Source organism: Idiotropiscis lumnitzeri, chromosome 18 (genome assembly GCF_059441095.1).
Source record: "Idiotropiscis lumnitzeri isolate Australia: NSW breed Sydney's pygmy pipehorse chromosome 18, RoL_Ilum_1.0, whole genome shotgun sequence".
NCBI lineage: Eukaryota > Metazoa > Chordata > Actinopteri > Syngnathiformes > Syngnathidae > Idiotropiscis > Idiotropiscis lumnitzeri.
The window spans coordinates 4,704,061-4,725,414 of record NC_142408.1 but is presented as its reverse complement, the minus strand read 5'-3'; the positions used below and the strand labels follow the sequence as shown (position 1 = coordinate 4,725,414).

At 40.6% G+C, this 21,354-nt stretch overlaps 2 protein-coding genes across 2 annotated transcripts in view; both read left to right on the top strand.

Annotated features, from left to right (window-relative positions):
* LOC148319113 (myosin light polypeptide 6) overlaps positions 1-16,409 on the top strand; it is a 34,025-nt gene extending 17,616 nt beyond the window's left edge. The window contains exon 3 of the mRNA XM_088280730.1: positions 15,494-16,409. Within this exon, the coding sequence (XP_088136856.1) occupies positions 15,643-16,242 (600 nt within the window). The 5' untranslated portion in view covers positions 15,494-15,642 and the 3' untranslated portion in view covers positions 16,243-16,409. The remainder of the gene's footprint in view (positions 1-15,493) is intronic.
* The window catches only part of astn2 (astrotactin 2), a 228,018-nt gene that overhangs the window by 17,619 nt on the left and 189,045 nt on the right, over positions 1-21,354 (top strand). The window lies entirely within an intron of this gene.

Here is a 21,354-nt window from a genome sequence, read left to right as displayed (position 1 = left end):
TTTTATTTTTTTAGTGAACAATATCATCTGGATTTTCGGTTCGGCCAAGGGTGGGTGAAAATGCAACATTATCGAGGAGCAAGCTAGAATGCTAACCTCAAAAGTGTAAATCCGACATTCAACTATTTTTGCGATTGTGGGTTCCTGCGACAATCCCACGAGCGCCCCCAGACCATCACCACCCATAGTGGTGCCGCACGGTCAGGGAAGTGCTATAATTTCATTTTTATTTTATTTGATTTTATTTTAAATTTGTATTTCATTTTTAAGATGATAATGCTTAAAATGAAAATGATGGCGTTGCACCACAATTTAGACCAGTTTTTACTCCATCTAAAATCACCAAATTGCCAGATGCACATGCCGTCCGCATGGGTGTAAATTCATCCTGAGAAAAGTTTTCATTTGAATTTATTTACATAAGCAGAAGGTTTTGTATTAAACATTTATTAGATGTTCTGGTAGATTTTCATTTGAGTCAAGCGGAAGAAACAATGAAGGCAGACTTCACGCAATCTGAGACACAACAAGCACTCCCATATGTTTGCACACAGTTGGACGTGTGATCCACATGAAAAACAAAAAACGTGGGTGAAGCATATGCGATCAACACGACTTGAGTCCCGATTCCTTTGGGCCACAGATTTGGCTGGCAGGCAACACAATGTAACGTGTCAGAAGAGAGGCTATTTAATCATGGCAAGAAGCTTTTGTCTGGTATTAAAACGTGCTGCGTTCTGTTTGTGAAAGTGGCATAGCAGTGCTACAGGTAGGACTGATGATTACTCGCTCATGGCCAAGCGACTACACAATGCGCCGCTGATTTTGAGCCTTGAATGGAACTGCTGATGCCAATCAGCTAATGGATGTGCTCAACTTATCCGCCATTCTATGTTTCAAGGATTGCTATGATCATATCACGTATATCAGGCCGGTGGCTAGAAATGAATCAGATATGGATCCAACTCAAGGCCAGGAGTCACGAGACTCAAATTTGCATTCAAACAACAGGACAAAAAAATGTGTGGGTGTCAGGTTTCATTTGCACTGGGCTAGAAATGAAACCAAAAATGAAATTATAAACATTTTACATTAAAAAGTCATATTATTATTTTAGAATCATATCCATCCATCCATTATCTGTACCGCTTCTCCTCACGAGGGTCGCGGGCCGTGCTGGAGCCGATCCCATCTGTATGAAGCTTCAAATCTGCTTCATGAACCAGTTGTAGTATTTCTGGACTCCAGTAGATGGCAGTCTCTGTTCAACATTGGGCTGAAAGCACACTGACTGAGAGAGAAATTCTCCTACCTTGGACAGCGCACTAGTTGGGAAGTGATGACTGTTCTGACAAAACTGTCAAGGTATGAGAATTTTAGCCTTTGTACAAAAAAATGAAACTACAATTTATGTAATAATAACTACAACCCAACAAAGGTTAATTTACATTGGCGGATGATTAGTAATTCATTTTTCGGATGCATTAAAATGAGACTGAAAGGACTCTACCATTTGAATTCTGAGGTGGGGTGGACTCTTCCATCATGACTTTTGAGTATAAACTGAGAATATATTTGTCTGTTCACATTTTTAACACTCATCTTCACTCTTTTGTGTTTGGCGATAATTAAAATGATTGAAAATCTCATTACGAGACTGACTTTGACTTCATTATAGGATAATTGTTCAACTATATTTTCAAAAATGAGCCAAATGGGACCACTTGAAGCTTCTTGCGCTTGCATCCCTCACATGATCAATTCTAATCCCCGAACAGCTACAAATCGTTGGGAGTAAACGCCAAACTAATTCCGAGGTCGACGTTGTTTACGTTCATTTCTAACTGGCTTTAACTCTCACTCGATAGCATCGTGCACGCTAAGAAAATGAGATGTCAATGAAAGACACTTTCAGCGTGATTTATGGCTCCGTTGGATGGTTGCCTTGGCGATAGGTGGTGACAACCACTGTGCTTAACACGTCCCCATCAGGGGCAGCGCGAGGGTGTCTCTAAAATGAGCATACACACTCCGAGGCAGGACCATCACCACGCCATCTGTCGTCACTCCACAGGAACATAACCAGCACCATTTATTGCACATATGATTACTGGTTGGCATCTCCCATTTTTTTCTTTTTTTTTTGCTCTCTCCCTCTCTCAAGTAAGCCATCTGCTCAGGAAAGGTGAGAAGGGATTTGTGAAACGGAAGAGCATATTGATTTTCTGCTTTGACAAAAGCCCATCCTTTCTTAGCGGCAGTGCTTGCATTGTAAACGTGTTAATTATCAGCCGCATTTGAACTCGTTATGATGCTTTTTTAATACTCCTCCTGAGATAATGAAGGTGTTAGAAGCATCTGCAGTCTGTTTGTTTGACAAACGGAAAGTCACCTGAATATGCAATTTTTTCCCTTCATGCATATACACCAGCACAATTTATTGCGATCCAGCGGTTGTAATATTTTGACTATGCAAATTTAGGTATGTGAGAAATGGCAAAATGTAAAGTGCTGTTAAATAGTCAACTTGATGCAGAAGAATAGTGGTCGTGAACATTTTTTTTTTAATTTAATTGCTGTACAGCATGTGAAATATTTCTTTTTTTTTTTTTTTTTTTTTTGCAGCCAAAGACTTAAAATTGAGTGCTTGTGCCATCAATCTCCGGTTTAATTAAACTTTGGAACTCCATTAGTCATATCTCTTGAAATATTTGGAAGTTAAAAGATATTATTACAAAAAACTAGGAAAAAATTTTTTAAAAAGAAATTATAAATAAATATATATAAATATATATATATATATATATATATGGAGTGGGGGGAGAGAGTTTGTTTTTGTTGTTTGGCGTCTCATGCTACGTACTTTTAGTTTTACGCGTGACTTATTGTTCAATTGGGTCTCGTTTATAATTCCCAGGTTTTTATGCTACGTACGTAGGTACGTAATTAGTGACTGTAAATTAAACTCCCCTGACTTTTGTGACTTAGATGAAGAGATTTCTGATGAATAATGAAAGCATAATTCAAATAGCTCAGTCTGGCGACATTAACAATCCAGCAAATTTACCCTCTTATTTTATGCCGCTTCATCTCGCCGAAGTGTACTTAATGTGCTGAACCATTAGCTCGCCTTCCCCTCCCCGTTCCAGTGTCTTATTATCATATTTGAGATGGCATCTTCAGCCTTGTGCATTATGTATAGCCCACATCTCAGTGATATGCACCCTCTGGGTTCCTTCGCTGTATATTCTTTGTATTTTTAATGCTCTCTCCAAGAATCTCATTTTCTCGCTCGGACTCATTTAGGCTGCACGATTCCCCATTTCACATTCCGACATGGCCATAACAGCGACTCCGTAAATTGGTACTGCGGGCTCCAGGGTTTCAAATTTGACGGCTGACTTTGGACTTTTGGGTGATGAGGTGAAACCGAACTTTCCCACCTTTAAATTCTTTCATTTCTTTGGGGCTAAGTTGAAGAGAGGAAATCGGTGTTTAAGTGGTCCAAGTGCTCCTCTGCGGGATGGTTACAAGGTGTAAAGTCAGATTATTAGGTATTCGAAACCCAAAACAATCTCGTGTGCATTGATGTGCCATACTTGGAGTCACTTTGTTGGAATGTATACACAACAAATGCTGCCGTAAAAAAAAAAAAAAAAAAAAGTTTTTTTTAAGTCTTTTTTTTCCTTCTTTAAATCTCAACTGCGCTTTTTATCCGCCGAGTTGTGGCTTGAATGGAAAACGCTCGTTCACCAAGCCGTTTCTTCCTATGTTCTGGAATGACTAGACAACCGCTCCCCTCGGAGCGCGGAGACCATGAGGGAACGTTAAATATTCACAAATTCATTCAAGAATACTGGCGCTAAAACATTTAACATCCGGCCAATGCTTGGGTAATATGTTCAGACGGACCAGCTAAAATCTGAGCTGCTGCATTTTGGACAAGCTGCAGACTTCCAAAAATTTAATTTTTTTTTTTTTTTTGGGATGGATTGGGGGGGCGGGGTCAACCGGATAAAAGAACATCGCAATAATCCAATCGAGAAGTCACAAAAGAATGAATTAGTCTGTTCATTTTCACTGTGAGGATTGGTCTGATCTTTGCAATTTCATTGAGGTGGAAAAAGTGCAACCTCTTTTATGGAACTTGGATGAGAGAGTCAGATCCAACCTATCGATTACGCAGTAAAGGGTGAGACAAAATACTTTTTTTTCTTTTTAATGGGATTTAATATCAACTATTCAGCATTTCGCTAAATCAATTGCTAGACTATTCATGAAGAAAAAAATGTGATTGCCTCGTTAACTCATAAGAAAAAAAAAAAATCACCTACTTGCTCAAATTTAGTTTTCTTTATGGCTAATTTCAGAGGTTAATATATCATTTATTTATACACAACCAAAGCCTCAAATTATGTTCATTTTTGGTAGGCCCAGAAGACATTTTGTGGAAAGCAAAATTATGTGTACACACTTAATATTGCTTGAGTCTCATTGTTATTGTCTTCTGCCAAAGGGCAAAAAATGCGGAGTGGTTCATAATTCGGTGAAACCGCAAGTCACTGTGGCTGCTGTGCAAAAAAAATAAAAAATAAATAAATAAATCCCTGCCATTGAGATGTAAACTTGGCCTTAATTAATACTTTTCCAAGTAGCCTGTCCCTTAATCAAAGTGCCCTGTGATTTTTTTTTTTCTTCCCCCTCAGCCAATTCCCTTTGACAAAATAAACAATTATCAAGATCTCAACCTTGCATCAAAACCCGCGAGTGACGCGGCTAATATCTTCTCGTGTAACTCTGTGTTTCAGTTTGCCACATCTGCGGCACTGAGTGACGGGTTAATGAGGTTCACGCATCGCCCTGTCCTATTTCCTGCTATCGTCTCACTCAAGACATTTTGACAGCAGGCAATTAGGGGCGAACAAACACAGCGGCAAAGTCTCGGACAGCGCTCGGCTCGCTAGGATTCCGAGAGCCCAGCAAAAAAAATAAATAAATAAATAGTGACATAGACCAGCATGGTTTTGTTGTTTCGAACGGCCGATTCTTCGGTCCATGGGCAACCTGCTCGATGAACTGACCCACACCTGCCCGTTTTTTTATTTTTTTTATTTATTAGTTTATTTTTTAGCAGGGAGTCTGGACGGGTAAAATTGGCAATCATGCGGGAATTAACCTCTGACCTCACGCACACACATTTGCGCACACCATCTGACTTCTCTGGCTGATAAAAGATTCGAATTGTAATATCAATATTTTCTGTGGTGTTTAAGTATGCTCTGTGGATTTTTTTTTCCAAGTGCACTAGCAAAATCGAATACAATTCAGCACAAGAGCTCTAGCAAAAGTCGGAGATGCTTATACACGCTGCACTTGGCTTTTGTGGTTCTTACCAAACTGTGTCCTCTTAATAAAAGTGTATTGTTGTCGGTACTAGATGTGAACGGGTTGCTCGATGTGGTCGGGGTCCTTCGGAGGCTGCGCGCTTGCTAATGACGTCACGCTTTAAACACGTATTTTTCAAATATATTTCTTTGCCTCTGTGTTTGTTTTCACCCCTGGCTGTTCTATTTGCGTATTTTGATCCGCTAAATAAAAAATAAAACCAAATAACTGCGTTACCGTCACGTTAGCGCGTCGGCTCCTAGGTCACTTCCGCCTATGCAAAGCAACTCATGAATATAAATGAGCCACGTGAAGCGTGACTCCTGGTGGCGTGTGAAACGAAATAGAAGAAAGGCAAAATCGAGGTTGTTCTTGGCGAGGTGACGGCAAGAAAGGCGATATTGTTGGACGGCCTCGGCGGCAACCACGGACAAAAGAAAATGCGACAAATGGCAGGAGGTCACCGCTGGAGCGAAAGCGGTCGGTTTGATAGAAGGACAGTTGGAAAAAGAAAAAGTGGTCTGACTTGATGGTAGATAACCCAAAACCCTCGACTTGAGTGTTGCTGCGCGTGAGCATAAGGGCGTTCATAGGCTTACAGATCCCTCGTAATTCTTGCAACTATTCCATCTCCAACTTGCAGCAGTTCCCGGAGTGTCGTCATGCAAGCTAAATATTACTGTGTCGTTATCGTTGTTGCTTATAAGTTTAAACCACAATCAAACTTATCGGTGCATTTATTATCATGTCAATCAAAACCACCACTGGTCATGTGTGTGTTATCTGTGATGAAATTATGATTTGTATTTCACATCGCATTTGGATGTCACCGCCATAATTCCATCAGGCCGTCACATCTTCGTTTTAGGTTTCGGTTTGTTTTCACAATATAGTCCCGATTTTGACTTTGGAGGTCCACACAATAAATGTTCTCAAAATGACATTGCTGTTAGTTTGTCTTAAGAAAAATATTTCTGACAACAAACCAAAAAAAAATCAATAGTTGACCAGGCACAATGAATCACAAAAGAAATTGATTGCTCACAAATTACCCTGATGAAAAAGCAACAACAAAACTTTAATAGGCACAATGACGTGCAAAAGAAACCGTAAAATCGTAAAGAGGAAAAACAAAACAAAAAAAATATAATTGCAACAATCAAAAATACTAAGTCTAGTATTTTTACATTATGAATAAAAAAAGCCTCTCAGCATCCAAACCATTACAAAGCATTTTAAAATATCTTGCATGTGCCAAGCCGACTAGTGACGGTCCTTTTTAATTGTGAGCAGCCGCACACAAAAAGGGCCTCCAACATGCTTTCGATTAATTCAAGTATGACGTTAGCATGCTGAGTGTAGACATTTCTTTCTCGCCGCTTCTTTTTCCAGCCCCAGTCAATATCACCTTGGGGATGTGGTGGGGGGGGCGGTGCTAGCGGAGGTGGCTTGTATTTGCTTGATGTACGACTCGCCTGCATGGCTTGTGACTGCCTTATCGCTCAATCACTCAGCAAGATGGAGACCCACACTCTGACGGCTGACGGACTATAATGACCCCCCCCCCACACACACACACACCCCCGCCAATTCCCACCATCCCCTATATAAACCTCAAACACCCAAGCTCTACTTGAGTGCGGGGCCTAAAAAAAAAAAAAAGTCATCTCTGTTGTAGCTCTTGACTGTAGCGTCGCACGGGTTGCTGCGAAATAAAGAAGAATGACACGAGGGCACTTGCGCCGTCACGCGTGAATCATGCTACGGTGGCGTGCAGAGGTCTGGTGACGCCCGAGGCAAAATCCTTGACTGACTAAAGAAGGTAAAAGTCATCCATGCTTTGACCTCTTTTAAGTACTTGAGTAGCACATTGTAGCCTGTGAATATATGGAGGATGGACCCGAGCGGGAAAAGAAAAAAAAAAAGGGACCCAGAATTGAACCTTGGGGTATGCCGCAATCAGTTTTTTATATATTTTTTTACGGTAATTAGTTAATTTGGGTGTTTTAACTTGATTGGCTTGCTCAAAATCTCTTCCTGCTAAACAGCATAAACGTTAGCCTTGCCTACCTTTTTTATGTTGCATCAAAAGTACTTTTTTTTTTTTAATACAACTGCAAAGCAGTCACACATATGAATTGGAAGAGAGTACTATTTTCAAGGTCCAGCGACTCCCGTTGTTTTGCTCTACAGATTGACTTCCTTTCATATGACACTCGCCTCTTCTTCTTTAACGGCACCGCTATCCCACCGTGACATCCTGACAGTTTGATAATGGGAAAAAAGGCCACGGTGGCCTCTTGCATGGATTCAGATATTCACTTTTATATTCGTCCCGACTTGCAAGGTCAGACGCACAGTAAACTAAACGTATACATATGGCCATATCGACTCGCTGTTGGGATGTCACCCTCATTTGTTATAATTGCTTAATTGTACCAATTCTAATTTCGCATTAAATTAACTTATTTACTACCATTAACGGCTAAAGACGTTAAAGATAATTTTTTTTTTTTTTTTTTTTGCTCGGCCGGTGGTGAATTAATTGTCCTTGGCTAGTTTTTTTCCCCTTGCTTATTTGACTTGCTTTTTTGCGTCTAATATATTTATCTTTACGGATATTTATGTGACTAACTTCAATCACACTTAATTTTTCCCCCACTCTATCACTGACTTGCCATGTAATTGCTTGGCGACGGGACCTGTTTATTTTCACACTCAAAATGTGTGCGTTTATTGCATGTCGCCAAGTCAACAAAAGACACACACACACACGCAAAAAAAAAACCAAAAAAAAAAACACTTTCAATGTTTATCAATCCCTGCCAGGGCTTTTGGCATCTGTCATCTTGATAATCTTTTTTTCCAATCTTAATCTAGTCTTCTCGGATCTGTCAATCTCAAACAAGCTCCAAGTCCTTGGACAGTGTAATTGAAGAGTGAGAGCGTTTGACCTTAATTTAAGATCAATATCTCCCCCTTCTGTTTAGGTCACATGGTTAGCAAAACTGATAGCTAAGTCGCTACACTTTGCGATGCGCAAAGACACAATGAAGGAATACGGTCATACTGTATAATCCTTTTTTTTTTTTTTAAAACAGAGTTTTTAAAGTAGCTCGAAAATTATTTTTGAAATAATCACCTAACTCATCAGTATTCATTTAAATATGATCGTAAAGCCGCGCGTTTCCGCTTTTCTTCAGGTCTGCCGTTGCCGTGTGTCCGTTCCACTTAATCATATTGACAGCGTTCTTATTTCTAAAATTCCACTGGATGTTTTCTTTGCGACCTTGCTTGAAGTGGTAAATGTCTCTTTGAACGTCTGGATCGCTCAAAAAGGCGACTAAAAAGCTTTATAAGGTAAAGCCTGTGAAGGATAGACGATCATTATTCACTTCAACATAAAAATAAATATAAATATCCGGGCTTCCTTCACTTCATAGTGGGGAAGGTAAAATAAAGTAGAAGAGTGCTTGGTGACTTATTTAAGAAAACAGAAACCGTACGTAATATGCTCATTCACTTTTAAGTTAGCCATAAGGCTAATTTATTTATGATGTTATTAGAGGTTGAAGCATTGCAAAAGTAGATATGTTCACATCTATTTTGTGTGTCCCGTTATTTTGATGTTATAACCGTCGTTATTTACAGCGGACTTTGAACAGACAAATTGTTACCGGTCCCTGACGTGACTCCAGGCAGAACATGGAGGGAGAGGGCGTTTTTAAACTTCTTTGTTTTGTATTGATTGTCCGAAACTAAATACAATTGAAAATGCAACCTAATATAATTTTTTAAAATTCATTAAAAAAAAAATTACATGAACTCTTTTACCGCCATTGACGGCTAAAGACGTCAAAGATCCATTTATTTTACTCTGCTGGTAGTGAATGAGTGAATTGAGCCTGTTATTAAAAAAACGGACCAACGGGGGGTGGGGCTGGGGGGGGGGTGCAATATGATCCCTTTAAGTGTGTTTGTGTGTCGAAAATCCTCCTGTTTGGCTTTTTGTTATGACACGTAAATTGTATCTGATCTTAGATGAAAAACTACCTCTCAAAGTCTTACACAATTCTCATCAAACCTAGAAAAAAAAAAAGACAAATAAACAAAAAGATGTACCGTGTCCTATTTTAGGTGCTAAAGTACAATCTCTGGATTTGTACAAACATGCAAATTAGGTTAATGGAAGACTCTGAATTGTCACAGGTTTACAAATGGCACTCATTTAGCACGGACTGGCTCCAGCTCGCCCGGGGGCCGTGACCTCCAGAGGACAAACGGCGTCGAAAATAAATTTAAGGATATTTTACATCCAAACAATCCAAACAATCGCTTTTTTTTTTCCACTTCTCTTCATATTGTCCACTGTTGCATTAGAAATATATTTTTCATGATTTTTCATAAAAAAAAGCCTAAATTAGGCGAGGTGTTTTATAATCTACTTCCTCAGTGTGATTCTAAATAGGGTATGCAGGTGTAAATTGGAGTGTGTACACCACCGAGGGTCGCACAGTGTGAAACTACTTTCCTGACAATCCAGCGAAACTGTTGGAAGTATTTTTTTTTTTTCCGATCAGTTTTTATTTGCACTTTGTATAGCTGTCTGCATTCTGTGCTATTCTGAGGTGTTCAGTATTTGAAGGCGAGCGGGGGGCGGGGCCTTCAAATCCCACCACTAAATCTCCAACTGATGTCTGTCATTCCCTTTGGACTCCAGCGAGTGGCCGGCTTCCACCAGTCCACGCATGGCTGGATGCGAGGATGTTTTGTGGAGATCTTTGCCGTGTGTTTGTTTTTATATCGGTGTGACGAGGCGGACAGAGGGCCAGACTTTAATCCGGCAGATAACACCGGGAATGACTGCAGGCGGCCCATCGGTCTGTCCGAGCCGACACGGGTTAGCTACTGAGACGGCGGTTGTATTTCACTGATGCATCTGGACCGGGTCTGACTTTAGGTAACCTTCTAAAATAGGAACCCAAATATCATGGCAACGGTGCGTACTTGTAAATCAAATTGAAAGGACCTTAAAGGTCAGCCATCAAGACTCAATTTATTCTTTTTTTGACAGGGAGGCGTTAAATGTCCAAACGCCAGTCAAAGCCTCCGCCACTTTCTCCCGCCAACTTGGTCTTACAAAATAAATAAATAAATAAATAAAATTCAATTGCAAGCAGCACAATATGATGACATTAAAATGACCTCAGTCGAAACCTCATTTCAATGAGCATCAAATTAATCATAATTATATATATATTTTTTATAATTTTATTAACAACTAGTTTTTGCTATTTAATTCCTTCAGTAGGGACCTTCCGGGAATGACATAAATCACAAATATAATATGATTTACATCGTAGTGTTACTCTGGAAGTTATTTTACATGTGCAATCCCTTCATATAAGGTGCAAGATTTCAGGAAAATATTATACAGCAGAGAAAAAAAATGTCATTAAATAAAAATTAATGCAAAACGTCATCTTAAGCATTTCCCATTGAAATTTTGTTTATATTAATTCTAAACCTGAATGACAGATATGAACGACAATGGTTATAATTTTACTGTTTTGGATGAATTTCATTTCCTATCCCTCATTTCCCAAAATCCCTCCAAATTGGAAGTCAACTGTGTTGCGACATATTAATATCACAAATGCTAGTTTTCTTGCCGACATAAAAACAGGGAAAAGATTAAAACTCAAAAAGTTTTTATTTTCCTCAATACCGTCCGTCAATTATCACTGAAAAAATGTCAACTTGGAGGTGAGCGGTTCCTCGACATCAGCATCAGCATAGAACTTGATAACGAGGACAAACGTTTAAATGAACCAAAAACGAAACGGGCTAACAAAACGGTAATGCTGTTGAATTGTTATAATGGGATGACTCTTCCAGGAAGCCGTTTGCACACACAACTGTGTAAACAGTTTAATCAAGACCATGTTTGAAGAATTAGAGCTGGCGAAGGCACTGTCTGTTCCAATACTTCACTTGCTTAATTACAGCAGACATTCAGCTTTTCTGGTCCCTTCTCTTTGCCCTCACCGGCTTCTCTCTGTCATCTCTCCCCCGCTGCGAGAAAACAGTAAAATGCGCTTCACGCACAAGTGAAGACAAGCAAGAAGAAATGAATTTAAAAAAAAAAGGAAAGGAAAGACAATAGTTGCGGCGGAAGTGGGCTGTCAAACTAGCAAGTCTCCGTTTACTCAACACCAACTCTAGATTTATTTATTTGCATATTTAGTTAAGTTTAAAAACTTTAAAAAGTGTGCAAGTAGCCATTCTCATTCCCGTGTTTGTGCTGCAGCTGCACAACGAGTTTGTGGGATTCTGTCACCTTGCGTATTAGCTGAGCACTATTAGTCTACAACTTTGAACAAATTTGTAAAGTACGTGCAAACGTCTTGGAAAAATGTCGGCTAAATGTTAAAAACATGGCACTTAATTTTACATTGCCCATTTGCAAAAAATGCAGAATGATCATGCACTGCAGAAATAATAATAATAATAATAATAATGACATAAATAAATGAATAAATAAATAAATGAATAGATATAAATAATATAAATGAATATATATATATATATATATATATATTATTGAATTAAATGTAATTCATTTATGGTGATTTTGCATTAATTCCAAGATTTTATTCAAATATAAGCTTGACAAAAAATAGTAGTTAAAAAATGTGATTAATCATAATTAATTATGGACATTTTTTGGCGATTAATCGGTTACAAAAATATACTCACTCACTTGACAGCAACATTCCTTGAAAATAATGTCCCATCACTAGTGCGCTCTTTTAGATGCCCGCCGTGACCCCCATCGTTGTGATTGATACGGTGCATCTCCCCAAACAAAAATGATCAGAGTTGTTGTTCTAAAAATGCGTCTTTGATTCCATCCTATTGAGTTCCAATTGCTCTTCTGGATACAAAGAGAAAGTACACAGCGGCTGCTTGCCAAAATGAATGTTATGATCCTTTGCGCACCATCAACTTTTTTTTTTTTTTGGCTGTTCTCGTTTGGCATCACTTCTTTGAGGTAGTCGTGAGTCAGACAATAGCCGCGAGATCACACAGCACAATTGCCTCATCTCCCGGGCTACGAATGAGCACTATGCCCGTTTCTCCCGAGCTCGACTTGGAATTCTGACAGGGAGATTAGAGAAGTTTCCAGGCTATTCATACTCCTCGATTCTCTTTGGAGTACTTGGCTTGGTGGTCCAATCCTCTCCTGCTCAGCCGGACCGGTCTATTTCTGATGCGTCTGTGATGCTGTTTTGGCGCGTGTCTCCGAATGGCTTTTACCTGTTTATCCCAGCAGCACAAAGGCTTAGAAGATGTTTTCCTTGGAGCTTACCAGGTGATTTTCTCAGCTGGAATGCCACTATGTTTAATTCAGACACTTAATCCCAGAGAAAGTGGACCAAACATGTCTTCGGAGGCCCTTTTCTAGCCGGGAGAATGCAGACAAAACTTTTGCATCTGCTCTCGACTGCCGGTTTAATCCAGTGCAAGGCGTAAGTCTCGGAAATGCCTCCTTTTGTTTAAACAAGGATCTAACAAAAGAATGATGCTTGTAAATAAAAAAACTGGATGAGAACTGGGTCATAATTTGCCTTGACCAGTTTTGGGCTTTGTGCTAGAACGCACTTGAACTCAAGAATATTCCAATTCACTTAGTGTTCTTTTTGTTTCGATTGTGCCAAGGGAAAAAAATGCGTCAACAAGTTGTCTTGGTATTTGTTAGTGATTTTTTTTTCGGGACCGATGCCGATTATTAGTAGTCATGGAGGTTGATGACCGATATTTGAAGCCGATATTCATTTGATGAAAAAAGGGTTAAAATGGTTTCAAAATTTGGAAAAATAAAAACTCCAAAACTTAGTTTAAAGGCCTTTAAGCACATATTTATTAAACAACTTTAGTGATTTACAACATATTAAAGCTTTTTTAGATGTTGTTGCTACAGGGAACCAATTGAATCTGCTTCTGCAGGCAGGGCCACGAGCACAGCAGAGAGAGAGAGAGAGAGAGAGAGCGAGACAGAGATGTGTGCTGCAGCGAGCCAAAATAAACCAGCTTGAAAAATAAAATTAAATAAAAAAAAGTCAGATGCCTAAAATCGCCAAAATGCCAAAAATTTGCCCCGATAATCGGCCCGGCTGATAATCGGTCTATCCCTAGTATTTGCAATTTATTACGCTAAAAGGTTCCAATTACATTTCAGTGCAGCAGATTCCTTGTCAAAGGTTCCTGGAACTCTCTGAGGCATCATTCTCCTTATTTTTACAACAATAAAATACCCCAGCACGAATTTACATGTATAACAGATCCCACAAACCAAACACTTATCCAAAAGTTCCTCGTTCCGGGTAAAACTTCTCGCGGTGAAAATGCACTTGCATTTGTTGACCTGCACCCAATGATGCCGGAGAGGAATAAAACCGCCTCAGGCAGCCTCATTTAATTAACGCTCCCTGTTCAAATCATCCGCATTCTGATTTTTCTGCAAGGCTATCAAATTGTAATTTGCCACATTTCATCTCTGGAATATGCTAGCCGCTAAAAAGAAAGAAGTCGCAGCCCCGTGCTGCCTGTTGACCGCAAATGTCGCATTTGCAGGTCTGCCACAAATCACCGCGTCAGGTTGGGCATACATGATGAGAGCGAGGCTGTTGCCGGGCAACTGATGTAGCGGGGAGCATACTCGGGCCATTCTAGGACAAATCTTGGGTTTCCTCCAGCGGGGTCGGCGACTGTGTTGGTCTGTCAACGGGGACGAGCTGTGTTTGTGTGTCAGAAATGCTATTTAATGGACTACTTAATTCCGATGTGTCAGTAAGTGGCATCTCATGAAGCCATTACGCTGGGTTGATCTGTTTGCGGTTGTAACAATGATAAAATAAGTGAGCAGAATGATGACGAACCACGTAGGAAAGTTTTATTCCCGGTTGGAGATCTCCGTAAAAAGGGTGTTTATGGTAATTGTTTTGGTGTGTTTTGTGGGGTAGAGAACGAGGGGCCGCCTCTTGAACTGACGTTATGTGCCGTCCACTTGAATTATTAAACGTGGAACCTTATAAAAGATGCTGCCGATTTTCCTTCAAGGGAATTTATTTTTTCTATGACTGTCAATGACTTTACGACAACCTAGAAAACATGCGGCACAGTACATTATTTCACATTTGGAATAAATATTAAAAAAAAAGAAAAAAAAAGCAATTTTTATATTGCTTTTTACTTTAATAACAAAAAACATATTCTAAAGACCCCGTAATGAGAACCCAAAGATTTATTTCCAAATATATAATTTCAAGATTTTGAATTCTTGTTTTAATTTCTTTGCATTTTTTAGAAAATAAATTTACTTTTGAAAAAAATAATTTATTTCAACAATTAACTCGTTAAATGTCAGTCAAGGTCAGGTGTGGGCAAACAACGGCCTGGGGGGCCACATGCCGAACTTGAAAAAAATGAAACGAATAAACCTTGTTCATGTTTTATTTTACTGTGATTTTCCAAATACATATATTGTTGTAATGCTTTTGTTCACTTCCATTGAAAATTAAATCTTTTTTTTTTCTCTGATGAGGTGAGGTGACCAAAACTCTCCATCCATCTGCTCCTGGTCAAATTTTAGAACCCATTGTAGACCACCAATCCAAAAGTTTGCCCACCCCTGATCTAGGTAATTGAATGTACTTTTTGAATGAGTTAAAAATCTCACACTAGTAAACAGAAGTTTACTTAAGTTGAGTAATAACAGTAGATCATGTTCCAACTGTGTCACATAAACGTGAGGCCGCAGAAGTTAAAAAAAAAAAAAAAAATTCCCACAGAATGCACAGATTCCCAGACTTTTAACAGTTGCCGAGAAGAGCTATTTTAGTCGCTCTCCCTGGTGGCGTGATATATTATCCGTACTCTGATCCCTTTGTCCGTCGGAGAGACAGAACATTTTTGGCCTAATGCAACTGGACCCTGGCTAATGACAGCAAATAGCAGCGCCGGCCAGATGACAACAGCTGAGAACAATACTTAATGTTGACATCACTTGCTATAGGGATCTATTTTGGGTTTCTTCCTTTTATAGTGCACTGGTAAAAATTGCAGCGAGGTTCCCCTGGAAGAGACGCATATAAAAGAGTGCCGAGGCGGGGGGAGGGCTTGTGTGCTCCCTCGACCCTGCCAATCCCGTCAGACCTTCTCGTTTCACAGTTCACCTCTCCGTCCCTGTAAAACATGGCACCCAAGAAGATAGAACCGAAAAAACCCGAGCTCAAAAAGCCGGAGCCCAAGGCCTCCGTGGGCTCAAAGCTGGCTCACACCGCCGAGCGACCAGAGCCTCCCAAGGAACCCGACTTCGATCCCAAGAGCATCACCCTCGAGTTCACCGCCGATCAGATCGAGGACTTCAAGGAGGCGTTCACTTTGTTCGACAGAACGCAGAAGGGCGAGATGAAGATCACGTACGCCCAGTGCGGAGACGTGATGCGGGCCCTCGGCCAGAACCCCACCAACGCCGATGTGCTCAAGGTGCTCGGGAAGCCGCGGCCGGAGGAGATGAGCTCCAAGATGGTGGACTTTGAGACCTTCCTGCCTATGCTGCAGCACATTTCTCGCGCCAAAGACCAAGGCAACTTCGAAGACTTCGTGGAGGGCCTCCGAGTCTTCGACAAGGAAGGCAACGGCACCATCATGGGCGCCGAGCTGCGCCACGTCCTGGCGACGCTCGGGGAGAGGATGACGGAAGACGAAGTGGACAGACTCATGGCTGGACAGGAGGACGCCAACGGGTGCATCAACTACACATCCTTTGTGAAGCATATTCTCTCCGGATGAACGCTGAATCGGAGAGACTCGTACCAATTCCCGTCACCGTGGACCGGTATTTTAACACTTGTGCTCAGCGGTCTCGAGACCTGCGCTGTCTTGCTTTTGGGAAATGTGTAACGAAATGCCATTGAGATGCACTGGACATCCGTTTAATAAAGGGAATTTTATCACAAGCCTCTTTCGCTGAATGTCATTTTAAGAACAAACAACATTTAAATTCAAAGAGAAAATGATTTATGCTAATCAAATTAACGTGATTTGGAACAAGTATTGTCAGGAGTGAAAAATGAAAAAAAAAAAAAAGTAATGGGCTTTGGCTCCCAGATTTGATTGTATTCCAATTTACACAAAGAGTTCTCTTGTTATTGTGCTGGAGGGGCAGCTGCTGTGAATCAGGACACACACACACAGACGCGCACACGCACACACACGCACACACACTAAAAGTTGACAAATGCGAAACAGGTGCGGCAAGGACGGGCCTCCTCATCGTTGTTGTTAATGGTTTGGTGGCTTGTTAACAGTAAACCTTGACAACATTGCCCCACTGACGGATAGATGACAAGTCGTTAGCTACTAGCTACTTAACATTTAGCACCATGCTAGCATAAACATTGCCATTTAATTCCTAAATAAATTGAACTTATATAGCCGTTAGCAAATGTTGTGTTTGCAGATTTTTGACTGCTAACAATCTCGAATCTTTTGAAAACTCAAATGGAAGTGCTGACACGCATCTATGATTTGATTGGGGAAAAAAATGAGCGCTAATACAAAAGAATATAACATTGGAACCAATGTTTGACTCTCTTGGCCGTGGTGTCAAACTCAAGGCCCGGGGGTCAGAAATGGCCCGCAATCTCATTTTATGTGGCTGGCAAAGGGCCAATCATGTGCGTCAACTTCCTGTTTTTCGCACAATTTCTTCACTTTTAACATTTGGATATGAGATATTGCCATTTCTTTTTTTTTTTTTTACCAATCCTGCCCTTTTAAAATAAATTGAAGAACAAACAATTACTGGCTTCTGATTTCAAAACTGGCTTTCCAACAATTTGTTGGGCGCTCTCAACACAAACCTCCATTGGAATTGACATTTCACTTTTATTTATATTTGAAAGGCATGGCCGGTCTGTCATTTGAGTCTGTAGACCCTTTCGCTAACGATTGAACTATCTTCCCATAGATGAGATAGATGGCCTACGCCAATGAGTCCAGATACCCGCGGTTCCCCTGAGGAATGCAATAAATGAACGCTGTGCCTAAGCGCGGCCCCACAGATCTGCTGGCGGGCTTGTTGGATGCTTAGTTGGGCTTGTTTATGACCACGGTGGGCGCTGCACTCATCACAGGATCATACAAGGGACGTAAATGGAAACACTTTGACATCATGGAGAAAAAAAAACAAAAAACATTTTAATCGGGAGTTAGGCTTGGTGAGGGCTAGCGCTTAGATTTAGCATTTGGGTTGTTTAAGGTTGTTTTTTTTTTTTTAGATTTCTTCAGGTTTTGAGTACACTACCAGCCAAGTAAAAAAATAAAATAAAATAAATAATAAAAAAAATGGATCTTTGACGTCTTTATCCGTCAATGGCAGTAAATGAGTTAAGTACTATTGTAACAGTTATTTTTCCTCTGCCATTATGTCACAAGACCCATGTATTATTGATTGATGAGGGGGGGGGACATGATTCAGGAATTATTTTTCAATAAACTGCTCTTATGGGTCATAAGAGACATAAAACCGTAATGTGCATTGTCACCTTAATCCTAACGGTCTTTCTTCACTCCTCTGAGATTGTTAATAAAGGTGGAAGGGGCAAGCCATTTAGGCGGTGATTGTTTTATTACCGATTGAAATCGAACAACGTTACAAATGGAAGGGAAAGGACTTATATCACATCCGCTGTTGTTCATCTGCGCTGCGCAACGCTAGTGGCATCTCTCGACATCAGATAAGAATGTGAAATGGTAGTGACTTCTTGCTGCCGCTATTTACGCAGATTTAAGTCGAGTTGCTTTTTAATTCCCACATCACAACTATAGGGAGTGACGCACAGAACAATTACTACACAACCGTTATTACTTTCTTCTATGATTTAAAACCACTTTTTAGAATTGCAGAATTTTTCCAGGAACAGCTGCTTAAATAATCATGTATTGTTAATTTACAAAGCTGTCATAAGTTTTAAAACTTTTGGAGGAATCGCTGGAACCAAGTGTATAATTTAGATCCTTGAGATTAATCAGCGCCCCCCCTCCCAAAAAAAAAAAAAAAAACAAGAAAAACTCTGAGGATCCAAACTAATTTTAGTTCCATCGCACAGAGGGTGGAAATGATATTAAATATTTATTGCGCTTGTCAAGAAGGTGATGCAGCCGCTGTAATTTTCCTCGCCATTGTGTGTTGTTTCAAGGCGCATTCTGTCCGGCGTTCAATATGTTCTCGGTGCGCTTTTTAGCGACCTCAAACGCAACAGCGGCCACATTCTCACACATAAACATGGAGTGGCGGCGTTTTCTCATTTGAAGAGGTAATTTGTGAGATTGCTACGCCAAGGGCAACGCGCATTGTTTCGGAGCCGAGCGGTTATTGCAGCACAGCAGCAGTGTTTGTTGGCTCTAATTTTTGGCAGCAAAATTACTCATTTATCTTATGCCTTAAACTTTAATTTTCGAGCCTGTTTTTTTTTTTTTTTTTTTTTTTCTTTTTGGAGCCAGAAATATCTCTAGGGGGGAGAGATAAAGCACAAACTTCCACAAGCTGTCATTTGATGAACCTTCACCATAAAATAACTGTGAATATGTTTTTTAAAATTCTTTTTACAGGGGAGTTAAATTGTTCAGGTGTAACCTTGTTTAGCTGAGCAGTCGCAAGCCATCAGGCGAGCGATGGTGGAGTTAAATGACAAGCTTAATGACGAGACATAGCCAGCGTTTTACGTGCGCCAAGGTCGAGATTAGCCGGCGTCATTCGTTTGCAGGCCGTCGTTTTTCATCGGCGGCGAGCGAAAGTGACCGCACTGTGTTGAGAAATCAGTAACCTCATTTGACTTCTCAGAAGGGCTGGCCGTGTTGGAATTAGAAACTTTCTCTTGTGTTGTTCAAGGAGGAATGTAAGGCGGATTTGTCAGGGATAAACAGAGAATGAGATCAGAACTGTTGTGATTTTGTGATGTGGAGGCAAAAGGTGTACCTAAAAAAAAAGCCAAGTCCAAAACAGCATGGTTTAAAATTATGAAGAAAAAAAAAAAGAAGCCTTGCCCAATCTTACCAAAAGTACCAAAAAGCAGGAGCCAGAAAGAACATAAAATTGTTTTTATGTTTAAAAAAAAATGCTATAAGATGGCGGCATGAGTAATCAACACATGCTAAGTTATTTTCCCAAGATGGCAGCCCAGCTTCTTCATGCCATAAAGTCACACTTTTGATTGATGACATCGTCAGACGGGACATCTGGCTGATGCTGGGCTGAAAATAATTTACATCTAAAGGCATCCAATGCACCATTTCTCCAGCTTCCTCCAACTTCACCCCACAAATTGAGCATCCTATTTACCGCCGATGCTTCCGAGCTCGTAACAATTAGCTGGATTAGTCCAACATCTGGTATTCCATTGAGGCGGCAACGTGCGACATCAAGGTGTTAAGCGCATCAATTGAATGTTATAAAGATTTGTTGCAAATCTTCAGTGTCCTCTGATGCAGTTTAGTGAAAGATGGCGCAGGCGCTTGAGTACAAAGAGCTAAACTTGCTACGTGTGCATTTACAGAATTTATGGGAAAGCATTATAATAGTTACAGAAATGGCAATAATGTGACAGATGATATGTTATTACCCAGATCAAGCGCGAGCTAGCATGCGCGAGCTAGCATGCGCGAGCTAGCATGCGCGAGCTAGCATGCGCGAGCTAGCATGCGCGAGCTAGCATGCGCGAGCTAGCATGCGCGAGCTAGCATGCGCGAGCTAGCATGCGCGAGCTAGCATGCGCGAGCTAGCATGCGCGAGCTAGCATGCGCGAGCTAGCATGCGCGAGCTAGCATGCGCGAGCTAGCATGCGCGAGCTAGCATGCGCGAGCTAGCATGCGCGAGCTAGCATGCGCGAGCTAGCATGCGCGAGCTAGCAAGCGCGAGCTAGCAAGCGCGAGCTAGCAAGCGCGAGCTAGCAAGCGCGAGCTAGCAAGCGCGAGCTAGCAAGCGCGAGCTAGCAAGCGCGAGCTAGCAAGCGCGAGCTAGCAAGCGCGAGCTAGCAAGCGCGAGCTAGCAAGCGCGAGCTAGCAAGCGCGAGCTAGCAAGCGATGTTGTTATCCATCCATCCATTGTCTGTACTGCTTATATCATTTCATATTTCAAGATAATTAGCCAGATTGTGTTCGGGAGAAGAAAAAGAAACATTTCTGCAAAATGTGTGCAGTTGAGCAGTCTGCTAATTAAAGACCAAAGATGTAACAAGTAAAAAAAAATGACCATGGCAGCAGAAATAAAACAAGGTTTGGGGCTCTTTAATTAGCCTTTTGTTTAAAACAATGCACTTTATAGCGGTGTGCAGACAAAGTCTTGATACAATACACAGCCTGAGCCCTCTCTCCTTCTTTCATTACTGCCCATTCAACACACACGCCGTGTCCGAAGATCAATACTTCTTCACCTTGTAGGAGCAGAAAGTAGATTAAATGCACCTCCAAGGGTCATAATGAGAAGTATCTGAGCTCACTTTTCGCAAAACCTTTGAGGCTGATATTTGACCTCATCTGTTCTCAGTTCTCCGGTGCTCCGGCGTACAGACTGTCAGTGTTATTTACATTACAGGTTCGTATTTGTATAGCAATTTTCATACACAAGGGAGCTCAATGTATTTTATTCCAGTAAAGACACAACAAGCATTTATAAAAAGACAACAGTTAAAGACATTTGGAAGCAAAGCAGACAAAACAAAAGTAGCCTCCAAAAAATACTAGAATGTGCATCAACAACATTGAAGCAGATCATGAAAGTAGACTTGGTTTCTAAAAAAAAATGCTAAAAGGGAAAAAAAATCCCTGAATCAAAGGCATGGGGAATTTTATTTTTTTTTCAACCAGGGTTCAAAACATTTTTGCTTGGGTCTGACTTTACTT